Raw genomic sequence first — 17,457 nt, forward strand, 5'->3', positions numbered from 1 at the left:
GCACAAGGTACAATATAAACTGGTTGTAGGATGGTATTTATAAAAGGTAACAACATTGTCATCAAGCTCCAAAATGTCACCCGAAAGAGCACGCTGCATCCCGAGGACACTGGAATCTGAGGGACCCCTGCATCTGTCAGTGTCACAGCTGGATTTGTAGGATGGTCGCGGCACGACTACAGCCCAGCAGACAACACATGAGATGATATTTGTCTCATTAGATATTGTTATGAACCATCTTCTGATGACAACAGAAATATTGCTGGACAGCTATCCACCATTAATTGTCCCAGCTAGGTGAATGTTACTTGAGGCTTCAGGACGCCATTACACATTCCACCAAATCAGAAGCTACAACCCAGGAGATGTTCTCAAAAATAGCTTTTTATTTTTCTGTTTTATGTAATAACATATTACTTATCTCGTTACCATGTGCGGAGATACATTTATCCACAATAATGGCTGGAACGTCCAAAGCAGCAGCAAGGGAGGGCCCGGAGAGCACCCGGGAGGTCACACATCACCAGTGCTAAAAAAAAATTGCTAAAAAAGTAAAAATTATGAAAACTGATTCCAAAAACTCCTGAAAAATACATCTCATGTATAAATAAAAATTATAATAAAATACAGCATGGTGCATTTGTCACGGGGAGCACTTCACAGGGTGCTCATCGGGGGAGCTCATGACAGGGTGCTCATCAGGGGGTGCTCATCGCGGCATCTCTACTGCGCAGGGGGTTGGACTGTTTCTCCATCAGTTTAGTGAACAGTCCGTTCCTGTTCTGCAGAAGCTGTTCGTGTTTCCCGCACTCCACCACTCGGCCCTGGTCCAGTACGGCCACCGCGTCTGCATTTTGGATTGTTGACAAACGGTGGGCGATAATGAGAACCGTCCGCCCCTCCATCAGGCGATCCAGAGCTTCCTGAACGAGGTATTCATTTTCTGCATCCAGCGCACTGGTCGGAAACACAAGCAAAAAGAGATGCAAGGAAAAAGCAAGAACACAGAACACCCTGCCTGGTTTAACAGTGTGAAAAGACCTCAGACCGCCAGCTCATAACCAGCATGGATCGGCAATATAGCCGATCGATCGGCGCTTCCTTAGTTGCATTTTTATGCTGCCGTTTCTGGCCCGAGGAATAAATAACATCATAAAGACGCGCAGTGAATGGTGTGGATTTTAAATTGTAAAAGAAGCAGAATTGTTGTTTTGCCCCAGTAAAGGGTTAATACAGATAATGTGCACCCCACTATGGCGAGCTGTAGAAAAATGCAGCTGATCCTTAAAAATAAGCCTCATACGGTTAAGACTATGGATGATAAAAAAACTAAATCATTACATGCTTAAGGAGATCAGACTGCATGGCGGGAAGACCTTGTGACCACCAGAAGGAGGCACATGGCCACCTCATTGGGGGAGGGGATGTTATTCTCCTTGTACTATTGTATGAATTGTAAAAAGGGGGAAAAAAAGTCTGTAAAAGATTAAAAACTGCCCGACGTGTCACGAAAAAGAGATGGAAAGATAATGTTGTGGTGCCTACAAGACTAGTGGTGAGCGTATTTGGACCATCCATCCAAAGTTGATTCGGTCAAACACTTGATGTCTGAGACCTCTCTCCGTACAGCACTATAATGTATTGGCTTGTTTTACCTGAAGCCGCGCGAGACTTCGGTGAATTAATTCAGTATTCATTTCTGCACCTTTAAAAACATTCAAAATTAGGAATCCGAAGTAGCAGCCGGTACCAAACCCGACTTCGGACTTAAAGATGCAGAAATGACTACAGAATCAATTCACTGAAGTCTCGCGCGACTTCGGGTGAAACTAATGTTGCCTCCACGGAGGCCATACATTTTAGTGCTGTACGGAGACAGTTCTCCAACAGCATTAAAACCAAAGTGTTTGAACCAATCGACTCGCTCAAGCCTAATTTAAACCACCGGCCCAAACATGCCGGGTCATCAACAAGGAGGCCCCTACAATACACAGGAAGTGTCTGATCACTGAGGGATCCAGTACTGGGACCTTCACCAAATGCGAGATCAGGGGCTCTGTGTCCCCCATCTGAAAGGAGAGGCCGAGCGCTGCACTGGAGGGAAGACAGTCATAAAAGGGGAGAGGAGGTGAAGCTGCAGGACCCGGATCATCCGGCCAGTCATCGACTATTTTTGATTTTCCATCTTATTTCCGCTCCATTCTCCAGTAACCTATTCTAATACCAGGATGGGATCTCAGCCGAGAGAAGACAGTCCAGAGATCCCAGCGAGGTCTGGACATGACACGGTCTGTCTGCAATGTTAACCCTTAGTAGTTAGAAGACCCATAGGAATGGAACAAGGGGCAAGGCCAGCTCCTGCATGATTCTAGCGATGACTCCTTACCTGGTGGCTTCATCCAGAAGAAGAATCCTTGGATTCTACAAAAGAAAAAAAAAAATTGATTACCTGTACACGCAAGATTACCTATATGGACTATTACTATTACTCTTGGTCCGTGCTTTGTAAAAACACGTTCTATGCAACGTAATCACATCTGATAAATACAAATCACTTATCACTACAATCCACATCATCATCCACGTCTAACCAGATTGTGATCCTGTCCAGTGACCATCATGTACCTACCTTCAGTAATGCTCTGGCAATTGCAATTCTTTGTTTCTGGCCACCTGAAAATATACAAAACGGTGGACGAGTATTTCAATGGATGATGTGGAAAAAAAAATAACAATTCACTGAACGTTTTGCTCATATTTTCAGATAAAAGAAATGTTGACTGAGGAGACTGAAGCAGATAAAGGCTCTCCATAACCATCACAAAATCTCCTAGCAGAAGTTTTCATTTTGCAAAGTTTTTTATGCTTTTTCTTGCTGAAGTTTTCCCTGTGCACCTACAGGATGAATCCGGTAGATGAAGGGGGTCATACTTGACCCAGTAGACCATCAGAAGGACCATGTGTGTGGAAAATGACCACAAAATACTTTCAACAATTGGGGCACCTTCCGGACCAGGATGTGATGCCCTCACTGAACTAGTTACCCATCTTCCCCTTATGTCAGATCCATAGTGGTTGGTTCTTTGCAGACGTTGAGGCGGCCATACCTGACAGAAGGACGCCTTTCTCTCCCGACCACAGTGTTAAATCCTTTTGGGAAATTTTCAATGAACCCCAAAGCATTGGCTATGTCTGCCACTCTATGGATCTGCTCTTGTGTGACTGAAGAAGGGTCCTCTGCCCCGTAGGCAATATTCTCAGATATTGAGCAGGAAAACAAGACTGGTTCCTGCAACAAAGAAAAATGCAGAAATGATAAAAAATACTCTCCACGATCTCCCACAACATTATTAACAACTGGGGAAAGACTCACATAGTGATGATCATAGAGCAGATGACAGGAGGATATATCCAGCTTGTCCATCAACAAGACCCAAGTCCACATACTCATCAGGGCACGGAGCTAAAGATGCGGCTGCTGAATTTGTGGGAATTGTGAGGGTGGATTTGATTGTGGGGACTATAGTGGAGTCTGCCGGGCAAGAGGTTCCTAAAGGGCTCAGGGTAGATGGTGGACATTCTAATGCTGGAGTGCAGAGAGTTTATCCTGCTTGACCAGTGGAACCGTAGACATAGTGCCACTCCCTATAACCATAATTTGCTTCTTGACCACCATGGTAAATATCATTTACAGAGGGTGCAAGGTAATTCAGCTTTCGTTGTGTGTAGGGATGAGCGAACCCGAACTTTACAGGTTCAGGTTTGGTGTTCGGGTGGTGAGGGAATTACGTTATGGATTTATAACGAAATTTGTAGATGGAATGCAAAATGGAAACCTTTAAAAGGGGTTTGTCTCACTTCAGTAAGTGGCATTTATCATGTAGAGGAAGTTAATACAAGCCACTTACTAATGTATTGTGATTATCCATATTGCTTCCTTTGCTGGCTGTATTCATTTTTCCACAACATTATACACAGTTCATTTCCATGGTAACAGACCACCCTGCAATCCATCAGTGGTGGTCGTGCCTGTACAATATAGGAAAAAGCACCAGCCATGGTCCCGGCCACCAGAGAGGCCAAGGGTGATATCCTTGTGATTAGTCCTAGAGATGCTCTTCCAATTGACCTGTGATTTATGTGACTGTTGTTCTGCTTGTGATCTGTAGTGATTTTATGGCCCATCCAGATCCTTAGCTTTGATTGTTTACCTACATATAGAATCTCTTCTCATGTGCCTTACTTCAGTGATTAATTGATTAATGAGCTAAATTCCCCTAGTTCTGTGATCACACTTCCTATAAATATAGACCCAGTCTAAGAGGAAGCACTCGCAGGGGTCAGCACGAGCCAAAAGAACCATCTCTGCCAAAGCACCATTTTGCCTAAGCGCTTGGCAGTTAATCATGGCAGTTGGACAGGGCAGGAGACGGAGATGCTGTGTGTACCACTCCAGCACAGGTATGCTACGATCTCGTCTCACTCAGGCTCTGGCTGCTCTTCTCATCACTATGGCTTCTACTTTCACATTCAACCACACCTTCCCACTCTGTCCCTTCTCTCCACATCAGTCCCTTTGTCCTTCCCTCACCCTTGTTCAGTTCTCATACACTTTACACCCTCATACATTACACTGACCCATCTTCGTCTACAGTGCAGCATAAAAAGCACCAATATAAATCTCTCACCCACTTGCTCTCACTCTCTTTCTGTTCTCCTGCTACTAGCTGCAGGGGATATTTCACCAAACCCTGGCCTCCCTCTGTTGCCAACTTCTCCTCTGCCACATACAGAAACCCCAACAATCTGATTAATGTTCACTGCACATCCTCTCCAGTCTCTTAACTGCGCACTCTGGAACGCACGGTCGGTCCGTAATAAACTCCCCGCAATCCATGATTTCTTCCTCTCATGCTCTCTGAACTTGCTAGCCCTTACAGAAACCTGGCTTGAACCCTCTGACACTGCTTCCCCTGCTGCCCTATCCTATGGCGGACTTCACTTCTCCCATACCCCCAGACCTGATGACCGGCACGGTGGAGGAGTAGGCATACTACTTTCTCCACAGTGCACATTTCAGGTCATTCCCCCTGTACCCTCTCTCACAGTCTCCTCTTTTGAGGTTCACACCATTAGACTCTTCCATTCATTCTGCCTGATAGTTGCAGTTGTCTATCGTCCCTCAGGCTCCCCCCACCAATTTCACGATCACTTTGCAGCTGGGCTTCCTCACTTCCTCTCTTCTGAATCACCAACTCTTATTATGGGTGATTTTAATATCCCCATTGATGATCCTACCTCCCCATCAGCCGCTCACTTTCTTTCTTTAACCTACTCTCTTGGCTTATCACAACTTACTTCCTCTGCCACACATGAACAGGGCAATATACTTGATCTGGTCTTCTTCCATCACTGCTCAGTCTCAAACTTTAGTAACTTATCCTTCCCACTTTCTGACCACAATCTTCTTTCATTTACCATAAAGACCTCTCACTTTCTCATGGCAATCCTACTTTTCACACTTACAGAAACCTACACACCATTAACTGCCAGCAACTTATTAACACCCTATAACTAGCTCTTACCCCAATCACTTCCCTCCCCTGTCCAGACTTGGCTGCCAATCATTACAACCAGACCCTCAAAACCACCCTAGATGAAGTTGCTCCAATATCAATCCGACCCTCTCTACACAGAACACGGCAGCCCTGCACACACCTGAAACACGTTTTCTCCAGTGCTGCTCGAGATGTGCAGAATGCTTATGGAGAAAATCGCGAATATCAGCAGACTTCCTCCATTATAAATTTATGCTCAAAACATACAGTATAATTCGGCTCTCAACATTGCCAAACAAAAGTACTTCACCTCTCATCTCCTCTCTCAAATAAACCAAAACAACTCTGACACTTTTCATTCCCTTCTAAGCCCTAAAGTTCCAGAACCTGTCACTGACCTCTGTGCTGATGGCATGGCCACTTACTTCAGAGACCAGAGTGGCAGTATCCGGCAGGAAATAATCTCCCAGTCCCTAAATAATTTCAATCCTCCTCCCTCCAATTCCTCCACATGCTCTCTCTCCTTTTTTGACCCTATAACAGAGGAAGAAGTCTCCAGGCTTCTCTCTTCTCGACCCACAACCTGTAGCAGTAATCCTATTCCATCACACCTTCTCCAGTCCCTCTCCCCGGCTGTCATCACTCACCTAACTACAATTTTTAACCTCTCTCTCTTCTGGTATCTTCCCCTCCTCTTTCAAATACTCTATTATAACCCCACTACTAAAGAAACCATCTCCTGACTCGATCTGTGCTGCTAACTACTGTTTCTAACCTCCCTTTCATCTCTAAACTCCTTGAACGTCTTTTCTACTCTCGCTTAATAAGCTATCTCTCTGCAAACTCTCCTCTTGACCCCTTACAATCTGCCTTCGCCCTCTTCACTCTACAGAAACTGCCCTTGCTAAAGTGTCTAACGATCTCCTAGCAGCAAAAATAAATGGTGACTATTCTCTACTGATTCTGCTGGATCTCTCTGCAGCATTTGATACCGTAGACCATAAACTCCTCCTCACCATGCTCCACTCAATTGGCCTTAAGGACACTGCTCTCTTGGTTCTCTTCCTATCTCTCTGGCCGATCCTTTAGTCTATCATTCGCTGGCTCTTCTTCTTCTCTTCCTCTTGATGTCAGCATTCCTCAGGGCTCAGTACTAGGTCCTCTACTCTTCTCCCTCTATACAGCCCCCATCGGACAGACTATCAGTAGATTTGGCTTTTGATACCATCTCTACGCTGACGACACCCAACTATACACTTCATCCCCTGACATCACCCCTGCTTTACTCCGAAACACCAGTAACTGTCTGGCAGTCGTCTCTAACATCATGTCCTCTCTGTATCTAAAACTGAACCTCTTGAAACCTGAACTTCTTATGTTTTCCCCATCTACTAACTCACCTAAACTTGATATTTGAATTTCGGTCTGCAGCACTATCATAACTCCTGTGCAACATGCCCGCTGTCTTGGAGCCACATTTGACTCTGATCTTTTCCTTTGATCCCCATATTCAATCCCTTACACGCTCTTGTCATCTGCACCTCAAGAATATCACCAGAATACGCCCTTTTCTTATGGTGGAAACGGCAAAAACTCTTGTTGTTGCCTTGATTCATTCTCGTCTTGACTACTGCAAGGCATTACTAACTGGTCCCCCTCTCACTAAACTCTCCCCCCTTCAGTCTGTCCTAAATGCTGCAGTCAGGCTCCTCTATCCATCCAACCGCTACACTGATGCTACTAGTCTGTGCCAGTCACTTCACTGGTTGGCCATCCACCACAGAATACAGTTCAAACTTATCACCCTCACTCACAAAGATCTCCACAGTGCTGCACCTCCATACATCTCCTCCCTCATCTCCATCTACCACCCTACTCCTGCTCTCCACAGTGCTGCACCTCCATACATCTCCTCCCCATCTGCTACCCTACTCCTGCTCTCCACAGTGCTGCACCTCCATACATCTCCTCCCTCATCTCCATCTACCACCCTACTCCTGCTCTCCACAGTGCTGCACCTCCATACATCTCCTCCCTTATCTCCATCTACCACCCTACTTGTGTTCTCCACAGTGCTGCACCTCCATACATCTCCTCCCTCATCTCCATCTACCACCCTACTCCTGCTCTCCACAGTGCTGCACCTCCATACATCTCCTCCCTCATCTCCATCTACCACCCTACTCCTGCTCTCCACAGTGCTGCACCTCCATACATCTCCTCCCTTATCTCCATCTACCACCCTACTTGTGTTCTCCACAGTGCTGCACCTCAATCCATTTCCATCTACCACCCTACTCCTGCTCTCCACAGTGCGGCAGCTCCATACATCTCCTCCCTCATGTCCATCTACCACCCTACTCCTGCTCTCCGCTCTGTTAGCGACCTAATAATAACTTCCATAATTCATACCACTCACTCTAACTTTTCTTGAGCTGCACCTACCCTCTGGAATACTCTGCCCCCGAATACTATGTCAATTCACAACTTCTCCACCTTCAAACATGCCTTAAAAACACATCTTTTCAGGCAGGCTTATCAAGCTACCTAAACTGACTATTCCACAACTAAACCTCCCCCTACCAACTCCTATGGCCTGAACTCGATCCTCTAGTAGTCCCAAACCCGAAGTAGATTGTCCGACACCACTCCAGTCAGTTCAATAATGGCTCAAATGCTTCTTATCACAATCAACTACCTGATGTGTCACCCCCAATTCCTCATAGAATGTAAGCTCTTGCGAGCAGGGCCCTTAATACTAGTGGTTCAGTTGCATATAAGCCAGTTACTTTTGTTTTGTACATGAACCCTATGAATTTGTAAAGTGCTGCAGAATATGGTGGCGCTATATAAATATTATTATTTTTCCTATAGTGTGCAAGCACGACCACCACTGCTGGATTACACGGTTATACGGATATGTGCTGTGTATAATGTGATGGAAAGGAGGCAATATGGAGAATCACAATATATTAGTAAGTGCCTGGTATTAACTTTCTCTACATGATAAATGCAACTTATTAAAGTGAGAGGACCCCTTTAAGAGGCATTCTGTTTTGATCCGTCATAATATAAGTTTATGGCCAAGTATAACAAAGCAGTCAACAAGAAAGTCCTGTCGACAGGAAACCAGGCGGATCGGTTAGACTTGGCCATAGACTTCTATTATGACGGATGAAAACAGAATGCCTCTTAAAGAATTCCATTTTGCATTAAGTATATGAATTCCGGTATATTCTGTTATAACGGAATTCATAACGGAATTCCCTCACCACCTAAACCCGTAAAGTTTGGGTTCGCTCATCCCTTCACACAACCAAAGCTGAATTACCTTGCACCCTCTGTAAATGATATTTACCATGGTGTCCATGGTGGTCAAAAAGCAAATAATGGTCATAGGGAGTGCATTTATGTCTATGGCTCATATCAAAGCAGTTCGCCTGGTGAAGTGGGATAATCTCTCTGCACTCCAGCATTAGAATGTCCACCATCCACCCCGAGCCCTTTGGGAACCTCTTGCCAACCTGAAACTGTAAAGTTCGGGTTCACTCATCCCTAGTTGTGAGGGCTCTTCTGAGAACATGGTCCATATACAGTAGAAGCTGTGTCATATATGCTCTTGTTTCCATGAACTACTACTCTTATCAGAGTGACACATACTTTAGAAGCTAGCATCAAAGCCATAGGCCATTTCTGATGTTGGAAGACTTGTTGATATATAGGATGTTGATGGTTACCTGACTGACGGTGCCAATCTTAGACCGTAACCACAGTGGGTTGAGGTGACAGACATTGTGGCCATCAATATAGATGGATCCTGGAAAACAAATAATGGATAAAATCAGTAAAGTCATGCTGATCCCGAGAAGATGACCAGATGGTAGTGCAGCCATCCCAGCCTGGTCGAAAAACCAAGTCAAGTAATGATAAAATCCAACGTTAACATGATTTAAGTATAGACCTCGAGGAAGGGACAAATCAGACCCAGTGTTACAAGATCTGGGACGTGCCCTACAACTGTATTGCTTGGTAAATGGCACATGTTGCGGGGCTTGTAAAGCAAGTGATTTCAGATCTGTATCAAAAACAATAACTTGCTCTGCAACAAATCGCACTTTTACAATACGTGACTTTATAAACTGGAAGAATAAAGGTGTAGTTTATATTTGTCAATGTTCCTGTCCAAAAGACTATGTTGGAAAGACATTAAGGGAGTTGGGAAGAAGGATATGCAAACCCATCAATGATAAAAAGAATATCACCCCTGTAGCTAACCATGTCATTGAGAGACATGCAGGGGACCCTCAGTGTTGGAAGTAATTCCCCCTTCGCCAAGACAAGGGGACTGGGATAAAAAGGTGGATTTATACATTTTTTAGTATTTTTATGCATCTTTTCATTTCACTATGTACTTACTGAATAGTGCTGCAATAGTCAGCAGTGAGACCTTTCTGGTCCAATTTTAAAAACGATTCTAATAAATAGTGGTCTTAAGGGTCTTTTTTGATATTTTCTTTGGTTACGCTATATTCTAGTTATATGGGGCCCATTGTCATCTTACGTATTTTATTTTTGTCCATGTAAATGGCTCATACCTGTACTGGGATCATACAGCCTTAAGAGCAGAGAAACTAGGGTGGATTTTCCAGAGCCACTTGGTCCCACCACGGCCATCACAGATGCTGAGGGGACGGTAAGGTTCAGTCCTTGGAAAATAGGTGCATCAGGCCGGCTGGGGTACATGAAGCCGACATCACAAAACTCCAGGGCACCTTTAAACTTCTCTGGTGCAATCACTAATCCCTCTGTAATAAACAAGAAATGAAGGGGAATCATCATTCATCATCAAGATTATCAGGTATCGGTCATCATCATCCATCAATCATCGCCAATCATCTGGTATATGAATCTTCATCACATTCACCCAAAAATCATCATCCATCAAAAACCTATTATCCATCTCATTCATTGTCAATCACTCATCATGTGTCACTCATATTCAGTCACTGATTTATTCATCATCTTTAACCACATTATCTTCATCACCATCAGCATCAACTCCTCTAATTATCATCCACCAGTCATCAGTAGGTGAAATCTGAGGGAAGTTTCAACCATGAAATGTGGTATAGACAAAGGAGTCGCCTCCTCTCGCCGCTCAGAAATCTGCTCAGTTCCTCCTCACAGCCGCTCTGCTCGAGTTTCCATCTTATCTTCAGGACTTTGGTCTCACCATTAAAAGGCATCGCAGGTTTCCGGTCCAACAGTTCCCAGATACGGGATCCGGCGCCAAATCCCTTCATCAGCTCGGAATAAAATGAACTGATTCCTGGAACAGAAGGGGAGGCCATAAAGACGTTACTTCTAGGTGACTGAGGATGAGCTGAGCCTGGCAGCAGTTCGTCTCTGCATCTACAGCTCGGAGATTATTCTCCAGGTAACAGTGAAATGCTCCGCCATCTCCTTCCTCCACAGTCTAATGATTGAGAGTAATGCTGGACTCCTCAAACATAAACATATCTAAGAGTCCTCGAGGCAGACGGTACAGTCAGGACCACAAGGTCGGCGAGACTTCAACCCCTAGAAGCTTCCGGAACTTATCACCATTATAAAAAATAAGATGAAGTATGGAATAATTAGTGTGTACCTCCAATGCTGATCCCCACCCAGAAGGCGTACATCAGGAAGGAGGACAGCTCGCCCACAGTCATGTGCGCCGCGCCGGCCAGCAGGCCACCTTTATATAAGACAGCCAGCACAATGAGGTTCCCGGACAGGCCTGTCTGCAGGAGACAACAAACAGAGGAGATCCAGGATCAGGACCAGAATAAGGGGGGGACAGAAGGCAAAATCCAGGCAGAGGACGCCTCATAGATCTGAAGTGACAATACCGAGTAATGACACCTATGTCATAGAAGAAGAAAGGACACACAACATGGACATCATGTCAGTACTCACTAGGCCAAAGAATCCGGCCCGAGCAAAGGCCTCCTTATAAGCCAGGTCCAGAACAAAGTCCACTTTACCGTCATACTTCTTCATCTCCAGCATCTCCTTCCCAAAGGCTCGCACTGTCCGGATGTTCCCAATACGCTCCTCCGACAACTGAGGATACAAGCCACAGTATAGGCAGGTAAGGGCTACGCAAGAGCCACTGATAAGGGGCCTCCAATGAAAGGTCAGCACAAAGGTCACAATTAAAAAGGTTGTTTCCACAGAGGACATTACCTGAGAGGCTTCAGCAAGAGAGTCCTGAGTAAGCTTTGAGACTTTTCGTAAATATCTCCCATAAATCACTGCGACAATGGCGAGCGGCGGGACGATGCTGAGGACAAACGTGGCCAATTGTGGAGAAACAAAAAACTGCAAAGGAAGGAAAGACAAAGATAGAAGTCTGCCTCTTTGTGTACAGTGTTGTATATATATATAGCAGAAGTGTACGCACATAACTATGTGTGTGCGCGGGTACAGGTGTGGACCTGTGTCTGCGCGGGTACAGGGTGTGGACCTGTGTGTGCGCGGGTACAGGGTGTGGACCTGTGTGTGCGCGGGTACAGGTGTGGACCTGTGTGTGCGCGGGTACAGGTGTGGACCTGTGTGTGCGCGGGTACAGGTGTGGACCTGTGTGTGCGCGGGTACAGGTGTGGACCTGTGTGTGCGCGGGTACAGGTGTGGACCTGTGTGTGCGCGGGTACCGGGGTGGACCTGTGTGTGCGCGGGTACAGGTGTGGACCTGTGTGTGCGCGGGTACAGGTGTGGACCTGTGTGTGCGCGGGTACAGGTGTGGACCCTGTGTGTGCAGGCGGGTACAGGTGTGGACCTGTGTGTAGCGCGGGTACAGGTGTGGACCTGTGTGTGCGCGGGTACAGGTGTGGACCTGTGTGGGTGCGCGGGTACAGGTGTGGACCTGTGTGTGCGCGGGTACAGGTGTGGACCTGTGTGTGCGCGGGTACAGGTGTGACCTGTGGTGTGCGCGGGTACAGGTGTGGACCTTGTGTGTGCGCGGGTACAGGTGTGGACCTGTGTGTGCGCGGGTACAGGTGTGGACCTGTGTGTGCGCGGGTACAGGTGTGGACCTGTGTGTGCGCGGGTACAGGTGTGGACCTGTGTGTGCGTGCCGGGTACAGTCGTGCGACCTGTGTGGTGCGCGGGTACAGGTGTGGACCTGTGTGTGCGCGGGTACAGGTGTGGACCTGGTGTGCGCGGGTACAGGTGTGGACCTGTGTGTGCGCGGGTACAGGTGTGGACCTGTGTGTGCGCGGGTACAGGTGTGGACCTGTGTGTGCGCGGTACAGGTGTGGACCTGTGTGTGCGGGGTACAGGTGTGGACTGTGTGTGCGGGGTACAGGTGTGGACCTGTGTGTGCGCGGGTACAGGTGTGGACCTGTGTGTGCGCGGGTACAGGTGTGGACCTGTGTGTGCGCGGGTACAGGTGGGACCTGTGTGTGCGCGGGTACAGGTGTGGACCTGTGGGTGCGCGGGTACAGTGTGGACCTGTGTGTGCGCGGGTACAGGTGTGGACCTGTGTGCGCGGGTACAGGTGTGGACCTGTGTGTGCGCGGGTACAGGGTGTGGACCTGTGTGTGCGCGGGTACAGGTGTGGACCTGTGTGTGCGCGGGTACAGGTGTGGACCTGTGTGTGCGCGGGTACAGGTGTGGACCTGTGTGTGCGCGGGTACAGGTGTGGACCTGTGTGTGCGCGGGTACAGGTGTGGACCTGTGTGTGCGCGGGTACAGGTGTGGACCTGTGTGTGCGCGGGTACAGGTGTGGACCTGTGTGTGCGCGGGTACAGGTGTGGACCTGTGTGTGCGCGGGTACAGGTGTGGACCTGTGTGTGCGCGGGTACAGGTGTGGACCTGTGTGTGCGCGGGGTACAGGTGTGGACCTGTGTGTGCGCGGGTACAGGTGTGGACCTGTGGTGCGCGGGTACAGGTGTGGACCTGTGTGTGCGCGGGTACAGGTGTGGACCTGTGTGTGCGCGGGTACAGGTGTGGACCTGTGTGTGCGCGGGTACAGGTGTGGACCTGTGTGTGCGCGGGTACAGGTGTGGACCTGTGTGTGCGCGGGTACAGGTGTGGACCTGTGTGTGCGCGGGTACAGGTGTGGACCTGTGTGTGCGCGGGTACAGGTGGGACCTGTGTGTGCGCGGGTACAGGTGTGGACCTGTGTGTGCGCGGGTACAGGTGTGGACCTGTGTGGTGCGCGGGGGGTACAGGTGGACCTGTGTGTGCGCGGGTACAGGTGTGGACCTGTGTGTGCGCGGGTACAGGTGTGGACCTGTGTGTGCGCGGGTACAGGTGTGGACCTGTGTGTGCGCGGGTACAGTGTGGACCTGTGTGTGCGCGGGTACAGGTGTGGACCTGTGTGTGCGCGGGTACAGGTGTGGACCTGTGTGTGCGCGGTACAGGTGTGGACCTGTGTGTGCGCGGGTACAGGTGTGGACCTGTGTGTGCGCGGGTACAGGTGTGGGAACCTGTGTGTGCGCGGGTACAGGTGTGACCTGTGTGTGCGCGGGTACAGGTGTGGACCTGTGTGTGCGCGGGGTACAGGTGTGGACCTGTGTGTGCGCGGGTACAGGTGTGGACCGTGTGTGCGCGGGTACAGGTGTGGACCTGTGTGTGCGCGGTACAGGTGTGGACCTGTGTGTGCGCTGGTACAGGTGTGGACCTGTGTGTGCGCGGGTACAGGTGTGGACCTGTGTGTGCGCGGGTACAGGTGTGGACCTGTGTGTGCGCGGGTACAGGTGTGGACCTGTGTGTGCGCGGGTACAGGTGTGGACCTGTGTGTGCGCGGGTACAGGTGTGGACCTGTGTGTGCGCGGGTACAGGTGTGGACCTGTGTGTGCGCGGGTACAGGTGTGGACCTGTGTGTGCGCGGGTACAGGTGTGGACCTGTGTGTGCGCGGGTACAGGTGTGGACCTGTGTGTGCGCGGGTACAGGTGTGGACCTGTGTGTGCGCGGGTACAGGTGTGGACCTGTGTGGCGCGGGTACAGGTGTGGACCTGTGTGTGCGCGGGTTACAGGTGTGGACCTGTGTGTGCGCGGGTACAGGTGTGGACCTGTGTGTGCGCGGGTACAGGTGTGGACCTGTGTGTGCGCGGGTACAGGTGTGGACCTGTGTGTGCGCGGGTACAGGTGTGGACCTGTGTGTGCGCGGGTACAGGTGTGGACCTGTGTGTGCGCGGGTACAGGTGTGGACCTGTGTGTGCGCGGGTACAGGTGGGGGTGACCTGTGTGTGCGCGGGTACAGGTGTGGACCTGTGTGTGCGCGGGTACAGGTGTGGACTGTGTGTGCGCGGGTACAGGTGTGGACTGTGTGTGCGCGGGTACAGGTGTGGACCTGTGTGTGCGCGGGTACAGGTGTGGACCTGTGTGGGCGCGGGTACAGTGTGGACCTTGTGTGCGCGGGTACAGGTGTGGACCTGTGGTGTGCGCGGTACAGGTGTGGACCTGTGTGTGCGCGGGTACAGGTGTGGACCTGTGTGTGCGCGGGTACAGGTGTGGACCTGTGTGTGCGCGGGTACAGGTGTGGACCTGTGTGTGCGCGGTACAGGTGTGGACCTGTGTGTGCGCGGGTACAGGTGTGGACCTGTGTGTGCGCGGGTACAGGTGTGGACCTGTGTGTGCGCGGGTACAGGTGTGGACCTGTGTGTGCGCGGGTACAGGTGTGGACCTGTGTGTGCGCGGGTACAGGTGTGGACCTGTTGGGTGCGCGGTACAGGTGTGGACCTGTGTGTGCGCGGGTACAGGTGTGGACCGTTGGTGTGCGCGGTTACAGGTGTGGACCGTGTGTGCGCGGGTTACAGGTGTGGACCTGTGTGTGCGCGGGTACAGGTGTGGACCTGTGTGTGCGCGGGTACAGGTGTGGACCTGTGTGTGCGCGGGTACAGGTGTGGACCTGTGTGTGCGCGGGTACAGGTGTGGACCTGTGTGTGCGCGGGTACAGGTGTGGACCTGTGTGTGCGCGGGTACAGGTGTGGACCTGTGTGTGCGCGGGTACAGGTGTGGACCTGTGTGTGCGCGGGTACAGGTGTGGACCTGTGTGTGCGCGGGTACAGGTGTGGACCTGTGTGTGCGCGGGTACAGGTGTGGACCTGTGTGTGCGCGGGTACAGGTGTGGACCTGTGTGTGCGCGGGTACAGGTGTGGACCTGTGTGTGCGCGGGTACAGGTGTGGACCTGTGGTGTGCGCGGGTACAGGTGTGGACCTGTGTGTGCGCGGGTACAGGTGTGGACCTGTGTGTGCGCGGGTACAGGTGTGACCTGTGTGTGCGCGGGTACAGGTGTGGACCTGTGTGTGCGCGGGTACAGGTGTGGACCTGTGTGTGCGCGGGTACAGGTGTGGACCTGTGTGTGCGCGGGTACAGGTGTGGACCTGTGTGTGCGCGGGTACAGGTGTGGACCTGTGTGTGCGCGGGTACAGGTGTGGACCTGTGTGTGCGCGGGTACAGGTGTGGACCTGTGTGTGCGCGGGTACAGGTGTGGACCTGTGTGTGCGCGGGTACAGGTGTGGACCTGTGTGTGCGCGGGTACAGGTGTGGACCTGTGTGTGCGCGGGTACAGGTGTGGACCTGTGTGTGCGCGGGTACAGGTGTGGACCTGTGTGTGCGCGGGTACAGGTGTGGACCTGTGTGTGCGCGGGTACAGGTGTGGACCTGTGTGTGCGCGGGTACAGGTGTGGACCTGTGTGTGCGCGGGTACAGGTGTGGACCTGTGTGTGCGCGGGTACAGGTGTGGACCTGTGTGTGCGCGGGTACAGGTGTGGACCTGTGTGTGCGCGGGTACAGGTGTGGACCTGTGTGTGCGGGTACAGGTGTGGACCTATGTGTGCGGGTAACAGGTGTGGACCTATGTGTGCGGGAACAGGTGTGGACCTATGTGTGCGGGAACAGGTGTGGACCTATGTGTGCGGGTACAGGTGTGGACCTATGTGTGCGGGAACAGGTGTGGACCTATGTGTGCGGGAACAGGTGTGGACCTATGTGTGAGTCTGTATACGAGATATAAGGGCCAGCTGCCCTGTTTCGGGCTATGATAACCTGCATTTGTCCAGGGTAACACCGACACCAAAACACTCACGCTCTTCCCCCAGCATCAGGTACCCGTCTGCGCTCAGCACATACACACATTATACACGGAGCGTTACCATCATTCCCACTCCGACAGACGCCTGCGCCAGGGCTCTCAGTCCATCCGACAGGTTCTCTGTGACCGATCTGCCAATCAGCAGCGTATCTGATGACAATCGATTGATCAGCTCCCCGGTGCGGGTCTGGTCAAAGAAGCCGACCTCCTGTCTGAGAAGTGAGGAGAAGAGGGAGGAGCGCAGCCTGCGTACGATCCGCTGCCCTGGGGGAGGGGCCAGAAAAGTGTCCATTATAGAAACAATGTAACAGAAAAGGAGGTGACAGTAAGTGTCAGCGGTAAAGAGAGGCCGGACCTGGACGAAGGTAAGGGGAGGCCGCCATGATGGGTTTTGGTGGGAAGGGCCGGGTGGGAATTAGTTAACCGTGGGGGGGGGGGGGGGAGGGGTTAGGGTGATTAGGTGGGTGGAGTTTAGGGGGTTAAATAGGGGTGACCGGCAGTTATCCGGCGCCATTTTTGAGGGAAGAAATCTGGGAAGCGATCTGCTGCAGCTTACCATGTCAGCGGTGGAAGAGATGTTGCAGCAGCTGCGAGCGGAGGCCGCGGTCCGAGGTCCGGAATGGCTGCAGGGTCAGGTAGCCAGTCTGCTGCAAGGGGGGCGGCGGGTTCTGTGAGCTCGCCGCCGGGTGCCACACGGTCGCGGCGGGTCCGGCCGCCGGCGCGCCTGAGCCCTGATGATACCCCCCGGGTCCGGCGCCGGGTCAGGAGCCCCTCCGGGGACCCTCCGCGCCGGGGGGCCATTGTGCAGACTCCC

At 50.8% G+C, this 17,457-nt stretch overlaps 1 protein-coding gene across 1 annotated transcript in view; it reads right to left on the bottom strand.

Annotated features, from left to right (window-relative positions):
- Positions 1-366: 366 nt before the first annotated feature.
- The window catches only part of LOC122944423 (ATP-binding cassette sub-family B member 10, mitochondrial-like), a 31,180-nt gene continuing 14,089 nt past the window's right edge, over positions 367-17,457 (bottom strand). The window contains 12 exon segments of the mRNA XM_044302661.1: positions 367-957; positions 2,387-2,421; positions 2,630-2,673; positions 3,108-3,132; positions 3,134-3,289; positions 9,296-9,375; positions 10,154-10,363; positions 10,792-10,887; positions 11,206-11,341; positions 11,517-11,663; positions 11,787-11,921; positions 16,705-16,907. Coding sequence (XP_044158596.1) covers positions 699-957; positions 2,387-2,421; positions 2,630-2,673; positions 3,108-3,132; positions 3,134-3,289; positions 9,296-9,375; positions 10,154-10,363; positions 10,792-10,887; positions 11,206-11,341; positions 11,517-11,663; positions 11,787-11,921; positions 16,705-16,907 — 1,526 coding nt within the window. The 3' untranslated portion in view covers positions 367-698.

Source organism: Bufo gargarizans, chromosome 8, assembly GCF_014858855.1.
Source record: "Bufo gargarizans isolate SCDJY-AF-19 chromosome 8, ASM1485885v1, whole genome shotgun sequence".
Taxonomy (NCBI): Eukaryota; Metazoa; Chordata; class Amphibia; order Anura; family Bufonidae; genus Bufo; species Bufo gargarizans.